General features: G+C 57.3%; 2 protein-coding genes across 2 annotated transcripts; both read right to left on the reverse strand.

Moving 5' to 3' along the window:
• Positions 1–2600: 2600 nt before the first annotated feature.
• On the reverse strand, positions 2601–6106 carry LOC309838512 (rho-related GTP-binding protein RhoN). The gene is made up of 5 exons (XM_082679629.1): positions 5910–6106; positions 5344–5431; positions 4420–4529; positions 3609–3743; positions 2601–3400 (listed from the first exon to the last, which is right to left on the reverse strand). Exons 1-5 carry the CDS (start codon positions 6009–6011, stop codon positions 3134–3136), a joined length of 702 nt encoding a protein of 233 aa, XP_082535755.1. The 5' UTR covers positions 6012–6106; the 3' UTR covers positions 2601–3133.
• A 1495-nt stretch (positions 6107–7601) lies between these two features.
• LOC309837926 (rho-related GTP-binding protein RhoN-like) lies at positions 7602–9300 on the reverse strand (the record flags this gene model as incomplete). The annotated part of the gene is made up of 3 exons (XM_082678805.1): positions 9104–9300; positions 8538–8625; positions 7602–7723 (listed from the first exon to the last, which is right to left on the reverse strand). Exons 1-3 carry the CDS (start codon positions 9203–9205, stop codon positions 7602–7604), a joined length of 312 nt encoding a protein of 103 aa, XP_082534931.1. The 5' UTR covers positions 9206–9300.
• Between the last annotated feature and the right edge of the window lie 709 nt (positions 9301–10009).

A 10009-nucleotide genomic window follows, 5' to 3' on the forward strand; every position in this document is an offset into this window, starting at 1 on the left:
CATGACTGTCCCTCCTGGAAAGGCTGGAGTCATAAGGGGATGACCCTCTGTCAGCGGAAGCATTTCAGGTGTTAGACCAAGTCCCCGCCCCTACCCCATTCCTTCCTTCCGCCTCCTCCCTCCAGGGCAGGCTGACTGCTGAGGTTAAGAAACACTGGCAGCAACACAATGTGATTAGTTGTTTATTTCATTAAATGATTAACGAGGCTACATTGTTTCCCAAAGGGGTGTCCAATTTGTGGGGAAACAGCTGCAGAGGAGGAAGCTGGGTCTGACTCCTGCATCTGGGGTGAGGGGAAGGTCCCCTCCTTCCAGCCTGCAGGGGCCTTTGAGGATCTAGGAACAGCCCCATTCCCTCCTCTCACCCTTTGGGCTCCTCAGCCCAGAGGCACAGACCCCTCTGTAGAGGAAATAAAACGTCTGGCAACCCGGACCTGCAGAGGGGACCAATATCTGTTCCCGGTGGTACTGGAAATGTATTATAAACTTTAGGGGTTCCTCCAGCTGATTTATCTTCCTAATTATGTTTGTTTTAGGCAAATACTGAAATGTGTTTGCATTCCCTGAGCATGGCAGGAGAGGGAGGTTGGGAGAAGAGAGGGGGTGCAAACACTCCGTACTTTGAGCCTGGTTTGTACCAAAGTTCAAAGTGGAGATGAGAAGCCACAGACAAAATCCCAAGACAGTGGTATATCAGGCCCCTGTGGGGGAAGGGTCAGGCCTCTGGGACCAGACTGAGGTCCACCTAGCTGAGCCCCAGCGCTCTCCAGCACCCTCAATCCAGGACTCAGTATCCTTGCAGAGGATGCTGGAGTCAGCCCCTAACCAGGTCTCAGTTTAAGAGGGTAGGGTGCCCGGTGCCTTTGAAGCTGTCCCAGAATCCTTGAGGAGATTGGCTGAGATGGACCAGGACAGGGTCTTGGAGGAAGAGGGAGGATAAGGAGTGTTTGATGAGGCAGGAGTGGGTGGGGATTTCCTTTCCTCTCAAGACTGGGCCCTGGCGTAGGGAAGGGAGAAGCTATTTTATTTGTTTGTTTCTTTTTTGGCCACACTGCCTGGCATGCAGGATCTTAGTTACCTGACCAGGGACTGAACCCGTGCCCCCTGCAGTGGAAGCACAGAGTCTTAACCACTGAACCGCCAGGGAAGTCCCGAGTGAGACGCTATTTTAAATGACACATCACAGAGCCAAACCCCCTAGACACCCTCCCTGCGCCCCCCACCCCACCCCCACCCCAGCCCCCCATCACCTCATCCGGATAACTATCTATCCAAAAACCAAATCTGGTCCCTTCATTCTCTGCTTGAAATCCCTCATGCTGCCTCACATCCTCCGCATGAAGCCCTGGTTCCCTTGTGGGCCCTGCAGCGGCCTCCCTGTACCTTCCTAGCCTTGTCTTCCGCCCTCCCTGCCATGGCAGCCCCAGTGGTGCCATGCTCTTCCTCATCTCCACGTGTTTGCACATGCTGTACCCTCTGCTCAGAGTGCCTTTCCCGCCCCTTCCCTGCCTGGCAAACTCCTCTTCAACCCTCAAGGACCTGGCTCAGAGGATGGGCTTCTGAGGCTGTAAGGAGCTTCCACAACCAGGGAACCATCACACCTGGGGTACCTCTCTTCCCCACCGGGCTGGCCTCCAGAGCACAGAGACTGGTCCTTTCAGAATCCCAAGCCAGTGTCTGGCACACAGTTGGTGCTCAGTACACATTTGCTGAATGAATGAGGGAAAGATGGGCTGTGAATTAGGTGGGGATCCCAGCAGATGGGAGGGTAAGGTCTGTGTTCTCTCCCAGAGTGTGTCTGAAGAACTGGCTGGGGCTGGGGGAGGGGAGAGCCACGGATGGTTCCTGGGGGAGAATGTCACCGAAAAGAGGCCAGTGGGATCAGAGCCAGGGAGGGAATACAGGACAATGTGAAACCAGACTCCGGAGAAAACAGACCAGCACTGTCTTTCCAGACAACAAGTGCTCTGGCCGGCCCCTCCACCGTCTTTCCTTCTGTAGGGGGTTGGGGAGGTGTGACCCTCAACTCACATCTTGTGCTCCCTCCAAAATCATCAAGGAGCTCAGGATGGAAAGAGGGAGAGAGCCCCTGCCCCAGCCTCCAAGGAGACCCCAGAATCAAACTACTGTTCCCTTGGGAAACCACTCTGTACAGGGTCACCCTGATGTGGAGGCTTTTGGTGCCCTCCCTACACCCACAGCTCCCAGGGCACCAGCAGATTCCAAGTTGGGGCTGGACGTGGTGAGCAAGCGGCCTGGACCACTTCAGCCGGATCCTTCCCACATTAGCAGGGGCCCCAGTTGGGCTGAGTAATGAATTGCACATCAGTCCACTTTAAAACCCCCTAACGGCTTTAGGATCCTCTGGCTCATTAACTGACATGAATATTCCCAAGATATCTCTCTCTCCCGCCTCTGGCTCCGAAAAGGACACTGCTGATCCAACCCATAGCTTTTTCCTCTGCTCCGTCTGTGGGCATCGACAGGGAAGTTCTTACTGAAGTCTAACTTTCCCTCCTGCTGCTAGAGACTGGTAGATTGTTTTCTTAGAAAGCAACAAAACTAAAGCCACAGTCGTTTTCCATGGACATGGGCTTTATTTGGGGACTCTTGGGGGAAGGGAGGGAGGGAGCTAAGACTGGTGGGTAAATTGGGGGAGAGGCTTCTCAACTTGCTTTTTAATTTAGTGCATGTTGCCTGGAGGTTAGGATGAGTGAGAACAGCTGTAGAAGTGAGAGGAGAGGAAGAGGGAAGGTCAGAGAATGGACACTTTCCTTGGGGAAGGAAGCCAGGACCAGGATATGGGAACTGAAGGTGGGGAGGGAAGGCACCCTTCATATACTGAGACTCAACCAAGGTCACCGCTTGATGCCAGCTTCCCCAACCCCCTGGCCCCATCCCAGCTCCCAGCCCAGATGCCTGTTCTGCTAGTTCCCTCAACTTGCCTTGGAGAGGAGCTGAATGAGGATGTGGGGAATGGCAGTACCCTTCTGCCTCCAGCTTCCCTGCTCAGGAGAACTGCTCACTCGCCCACCCTAAAGTCCCAGCCAGAGTCAGGAGGTCAGGAGGCCGGGGGCCAGCAGGGGGACAACTGTGCCTACACCTTCCCTCCTCAGTCTGCCCACGGGGCCCTTCACATGAGGTTGCAGCTCTTGGCTCTATCCTTGTGTATCTCGCCCTCGTTTCCGGTCCCATTCCCGTTTCCCCGGTCCGGCCGTCCTGCCAGCTGAGTAGATCGCTGAAGTCCCCGGCGTGAGTCAGTACGGCGCAGCTGCCTATGGCCCCGGCCGAGGGAGGCCACTGTGGCCACGTGGAAGACATCTCTGACGCTGCGCTCAGAGGACCGGGAGGAGCACTCCACGTAGGACACGGCCCCCACCTGCTTGGCCAGCACAGTGCCCTGGAAGGATGGAGTGAGTGGAGAGAGTTACAGGGCTTAGCCTGCAGCTCAGCAAGGGGCAAGGAAGCTGAGGGCAGGGGGTGGTCAAGGGATCAGGTCAGAGGCCAGGGCAAGGGATTAGCCAAATAGGGTGTTTTCAAATCAGAGGCTGAGAGGGGCAGAGGTGAGAGGTCTAGGCTGGGACTAGGTCAGAGATCAAGGGTCCCACCTGTTCATGTGTAACAGGGATAAGCCTCTGCTTGGACAGCTCCCTCAGTGTGGCCAGGTCGGTCCGCATGTCTAGTTTACAGCCAACCAGCACAACCTTGGCATTGGGGCAAAACTCCTGAGTCTCCCCTTGCCACTATTTGGAGGAAGAAAACAGAGTTATGCAGGGGTAGAAGGCAGCACAGGGTGAATCCTTGCTCACAGCATGCAGAAACCATGCACCTCTCTGGGCTCTCCCATGTAAGTAAGCAAGGAAGTGAGAGTGGTGGGCTTGGGCTGAAAGCAGGAAGGGTGTGGGAGAAGGGAAGGGAGGAGAGGGCAGGGGTGGGGCCCTGCTTCTACCTTAGTGGCCATGAAGGGTCTGCCATCCCCTTTCCCAAATTTGCTCCTGGGAACAGACCAGTCCCGCCCTCCCTTCCCCTCCCTGGGAACTGGGGCTGCCTTAGCCAACTTCTGTCCATTCACCATGGGCTTTTCTCATGGAGATAGGGGCCTGGAGAGGAGACCACAGGGCTTTCCTGAGCTCCAACAGCAGCATTCCTATCCCCTCCATCTGGGGCTCCCACACCCAAGGAGATGGGGAGGGTGGACGAGAAGTCCCTTGAGTACTCCTCCCTGTTGTCCCCCATCTCCCCCAGATGCCATATCCAGCTCTGAGGACTGATTTCCAGGAAGTCAGGGGGGGATTGGGGAGGGTGAGAGCTTCACACACACTCTCCCTGACGGCCATGCTCAGCTGTAATTCCCTCCTCCTGGCCCATGTGTTTTCTGGTCCCCCTCAGTCTAGCTGTCCTGCTTCCCTAGGCTCCCACCTTCTTGAGGACACTGTCCAGTGTTTCTGGTCGGCTAATGTCGAAGCAGATGAGCACAGCATCCGAATCAGGATAGGCCAGAGGCCGGACATTATCGTAGTAAGAGGAACCTGAGAGAAGACAGGGAGGGAGGGGACAGACGAGGGTCCTGAGTGTGCAGAAGGCCTGGAAGGGAATGGGAGACCTTAGCAATCCTGGTCAAGGGATTTTGAGCAGAGAATGGAAAAGAGCAGGTATTAATACCCATCAAGGAGTCTGTGTTTCTCCAAGGAAGGGAGTAGACAGAGGGGAGGTTAGATGGCAGAAAACAGCTCTCCACTTCCCTAGGGGGTTCTCTAAAAGTAATCATTCTTAATCTTTTCTGAGTCTTTGAGAAGCTCATGAAATCTCTCAACATTCTCACAAAATTTTGCATGCGCCTTCTGGGCTTTGACAGACATTTTCTAAAGCTCTCCAGGGGAGCCAAGTAAAAATTTAAAACAAAACAAAAAATTCCTCCCTTTTTGTAGGGGAAGGGGCAGGGGCAGAGCCCTCCCACCCTCCCGGGACTTGATCTCAGATTTCTATAGTTCAGTCTAGAGAAGCAGTTTCCTGCCCCCAAAAGAAATTCTAAATGTCTTTCCTAAACCCAGGCCTATCTCCTAAGAAACATGTTCCAAAATAAAAGCCATTCCTTCCCAACTTTCCCAGGTATGCAGAATCGAGCTGAGGGGATGGGATACTGGGCTTTCTCCTTCAGGACAAGGTTTCTATGTGTCTCTGAAAGCTCTGCCTAGTTTTCCTGGCTTTAAGCAGAAAATTAATTTTCCTTCCTCCTAGAATAGGATGGATGGGCTGGGTTGACCTGGAGCCTAAGGGTCTAGTCCAGGGAGGGAGCAGGGTGGGGGCCTTGGAAGTCAGGGTGACCCCGAGGGACTTGGCTACCTGAAGTGTCCCACATGTTGAGCTCAATGCGGCGCTTGTCGATCTCAAAGCTCGCGGTGTAGTTCTCAAACACGGTGGGGACATAACTCTGCAGACACGAATGGCTCAAGATGAGATCCTCCAGTGCTCACCCCAGACAAATGCCCTCCTCATTCCTACACCCCGTGCAGCCCAGCCCGAGGACACAAGTTGGTCCGGTGTTAGGCAAAGGGGAGATCCCGGGAGCAGCTGCCTCAGCGGAATCTCTGCTAGGCTCCCGGACCCCCTCCCGGTCCTTTCAGGCCCTAGTTCTTCCCCTCTCCAATGCCCAAGACCCCCGACATTCCCCTAACGCCCCCTCTGGGATCCTCCGGTTCTCCCAAACCCCATTCATCTCACCCTGCTCCCCAATGCCTCCCACCCAAAACCTCTGCAGTCCTTTCAGAAACCCCAACGCTTTCCCCAGTCCTCCAAGCCCCTCTCTCTGATCCCTGGTTACCCCAGCACCCATTTCCGTCCGTCCCCCAGGCCCCAGTCACCCACCCCCGCGGCCTCAGCGCCCCCCTCCCAAGACGCCGGTTCCTCACCCCGGGGTAGGCGTCCTTGGCGAACACCTGCAGCAGCGCCGTCTTGCCGCACTCCGCGTCCCCCACCACCACGATCTTGCAGCGACCGCTCTGCCCCTCCATAGTCCCGGCTACGCGCCGGCCCCCCGCGCAGCCCCCCTCCCGGGCTCCGCTGCCGCCTCCCCCGCCGCTGCAGCTGCAGCCGCTCGGGCCGCCGACACCGGCATCTCTCGGGCCCGCGCCGAGCCCCCGCCCGGGGCCTCGGCCCCCCCCTGCGCCCCGCCCCCAGCCCGGCGGCCGCGCCCCCGGCCCCGCCTCCCGCCCCGCACTGCCTGGGGGCGGGGCCCAGAGATGCGGGGCGGAGCCCCGGGGAAACGGGGGCTCAGGAGAAGGGATCTAGCGCGCGGGTTTGGTCTAGTGGGCCCCTGCGGGTTTGGGAAGTGCTGAACCGGGTTATTAGACTGAGTTGACTTCCTTAGCGATGGGGGAGGGGCAGAGTTCGGGGAAAGTTCTGAGGGGTAGGGTGGGAGCTGCACAAGCGCGAGGCTTGGGCCTTCTGCGTACCACGCGTGAACGCCGGTGTGCTAGTGCGGACACGCGCGGGGGAAGCCATCCACTTTCTGAACAGAAGGGGGCGCGAGAAGGTAGGGGGAAAAAGGGCGTCTTTTTGGTTCGGTCTCCCTCCCCCACTCTAAAGTCCCGGCAGGGAGTCTTGGGGATGTATAGGCAAGGACTCCAACACACCCACCCGGACAATGGTGACGCCCTGGCTTTCCGTTACCATGGCAACGGACGGCCTGGCCTGGGGCTGCGGTGATTTAACCGCGGGCCCGGGCGATCAGGGAAGCAAGGACAGAGTTTCTCCAGCCAAGTGCAGGGTGGAAAGTTTTGGGGAAGCTGCGTCCTCTGGTGGATGCTTCGGGGAGACGGAGACGGGGACAAAGAAGAGGAAGATAGAACTGCCCAGGGTGACAGCCCTTCTGGAGCCAGAGACAAGCTCTAAAGTGATTTCAGGCTTGATTCGGAGTCTAACAATAATCAAACCTCTGTTTTGCATTTGCATAGCATCTTTTACCGTTTAAAAGCGCTTCTTTAAATAGAGGATACTCGATTTAATTTTATCTTTACCATGCACCTCTCTGGGCTCTCCCGTGTAAGTAAGCAAGGAAGTGAGAGTGGTGGGCTTGGGCTGAAAGCAGGAAGGGTGTGGGAGAAGGGAAGGGAGGAGAGGGCAGGGGTGGGGCCCTGCTTCTACCTCAGTGGCCATGAAGGGTCTGCCATCCCCTTTCCCAAATTTGCTCCTGGGAACAGACCAATCCCGCCCTCCCTTCCCCTCCCTGGGAACTGGGGCTGCCTTAGCCGACTTCTGTCCATTCACCATGGGCTTTTCTCATGGAGATAGGGGCCTGGAGAGGAGACCACAGGGCTTTCCTGAGCTCCAGCAGCAGCATTCCTATCCCCTCCATCTGGGGCTCCCACACCCAAGGAGATGGGGAGGGTGGACGAGAAGTCCCTTGAGTACTCCTCCCTGTTGTCCCCCATCTCCCCCAGATGCCATATCCAGCTCTGAGGACTGATTTCCAGGAAGTCAGGGGGGGATTGGGGAGGGTGAGAGCTTCACACACACTCTCCCTGATGGCCATGCTCAGCTGTAATTCCCTCCTCCTGGCCCATGTGTTTTCTGGTCCCCGTCAGTCTAGCTGTCCTGCTTCCCTAGGCTCCCACCTTCTTGAGGACACTGTCCAGTGTTTCTGGTCGGCTAATGTCGAAGCAGATGAGCACAGCATCCGAATCAGGATAGGCCAGAGGCCGGACATTATCGTAGTAAGAGGAACCTGAGAGAAGACAGGGAGGGAGGGGACAGACGAGGGTCCTGAGTGTGCAGAAGGCCTGGAAGGGAATGGGAGACCTTAGCAATCCTGGTCAAGGGATTTTGAGCAGAGAATGGAAAAGAGCAGGTATTAATACCCATCAAGGAGTCTGTGTTTCTCCAAGGAAGGGAGTAGACAGAGGGGAGGTTAGATGGCAGAAAACAGCTCTCCACTTCCCTAGGGGGTTCTCTAAAAGTAATCATTCTTAATCTTTTCTGAGTCTTTGAGAAGCTCATGAAATCTCTCAACATTCTCACAAAATTTTGCATGCGCCTTCTGGGCTTTGACAGACATTTTCTAAAGCTCTCCAGGGGAGCCAAGTAAAAATTTAAAACAAAACAAAAAATTCCTCCCTTTTTGTAGGGGAAGGGGCAGGGGCAGAGCCCTCCCACCCTCCCGGGACTTGATCTCAGATTTCTATAGTTCAGTCTAGAGAAGCAGTTTCCTGCCCCCAAAAGAAATTCTAAATGTCTTTCCTAAACCCAGGCCTATCTCCTAAGAAACATGTTCCAAAATAAAAGCCATTCCTTCCCAACTTTCCCAGGTATGCAGAATCGAGCTGAGGGGATGGGATACTGGGCTTTCTCCTTCAGGACAAGGTTTCTATGTGTCTCTGAAAGCTCTGCCTAGTTTTCCTGGCTTTAAGCAGAAAATTAATTTTCCTTCCTCCTAGAATAGGATGGATGGGCTGGGTTGACCTGGAGCCTAAGGGTCTAGTCCAGGGAGGGAGCAGGGTGGGGGCCTTGGAAGTCAGGGTGACCCCGAGGGACTTGGCTACCTGAAGTGTCCCACATGTTGAGCTCAATGCGGCGCTTGTCGATCTCAAAGCTCGCGGTGTAGTTCTCAAACACGGTGGGGACATAACTCTGCAGACACGAATGGCTCAAGATGAGATCCTCCAGTGCTCACCCCAGACAAATGCCCTCCTCATTCCTACACCCCGTGCAGCCCAGCCCGAGGACACAAGTTGGTCCGGTGTTAGGCAAAGGGGAGATCCCGGGAGCAGCTGCCTCAGCGGAATCTCTGCTAGGCTCCCGGACCCCCTCCCGGTCCTTTCAGGCCCTAGTTCTTCCCCTCTCCAATGCCCAAGACCCCCGACATTCCCCTAACGCCCCCTCTGGGATCCTCCGGTTCTCCCAAACCCCATTCATCTCACCCTGCTCCCCAATGCCTCCCACCCAAAACCTCTGCAGTCCTTTCAGAAACCCCAACGCTTTCCCCAGTCCTCCAAGCCCCTCTCTCTGATCCCTGGTTACCCCAGCACCCATTTCCGTCCGTCCCCCAGGCCCCAGTCACCCACCCCCGCGGCCTCAGCGCCCCCCTCCCAAGACGCCGGTTCCTCACCCCGGGGTAGGCGTCCTTGGCGAACACCTGCAGCAGCGCCGTCTTGCCGCACTCCGCGTCCCCCACCACCACGATCTTGCAGCGACCGCTCTGCCCCTCCATAGTCCCGGCTACGCGCCGGCCCCCCGCGCAGCCCCCCTCCCGGGCTCCGCTGCCGCCTCCCCCGCCGCTGCAGCTGCAGCCGCTCGGGCCGCCGACACCGGCATCTCTCGGGCCCGCGCCGAGCCCCCGCCCGGGGCCTCGGCCCCCCCCTGCGCCCCGCCCCCAGCCCGGCGGCCGCGCCCCCGGCCCCGCCTCCCGCCCCGCACTGCCTGGGGGCGGGGCCCAGAGATGCGGGGCGGAGCCCCGGGGAAACGGGGGCTCAGGAGAAGGGATCTAGCGCGCGGGTTTGGTCTAGTGGGCCCCTGCGGGTTTGGGAAGTGCTGAACCGGGTTATTAGACTGAGTTGACTTCCTTAGCGATGGGGGAGGGGCAGAGTTCGGGGAAAGTTCTGAGGGGTAGGGTGGGAGCTGCACAAGCGCGAGGCTTGGGCCTTCTGCGTACCACGCGTGAACGCCGGTGTGCTAGTGCGGACACGCGCGGGGGAAGCCATCCACTTTCTGAACAGAAGGGGGCGCGAGAAGGTAGGGGGAAAAAGGGCGTCTTTTTGGTTCGGTCTCCCTCCCCCACTCTAAAGTCCCGGCAGGGAGTCTTGGGGATGTATAGGCAAGGACTCCAACACACCCACCCGGACAATGGTGACGCCCTGGCTTTCCGTTACCATGGCAACGGACGGCCTGGCCTGGGGCTGCGGTGATTTAACCGCGGGCCCGGGCGATCAGGGAAGCAAGGACAGAGTTTCTCCAGCCAAGTGCAGGGTGGAAAGTTTTGGGGAAGCTGCGTCCTCTGGTGGATGCTTCGGGGAGA

Source organism: Grampus griseus, assembly GCF_964374135.1.
Source record: "Grampus griseus genome assembly, chromosome: 20".
NCBI classification, from domain to species: Eukaryota; Metazoa; Chordata; class Mammalia; order Artiodactyla; family Delphinidae; genus Grampus; species Grampus griseus.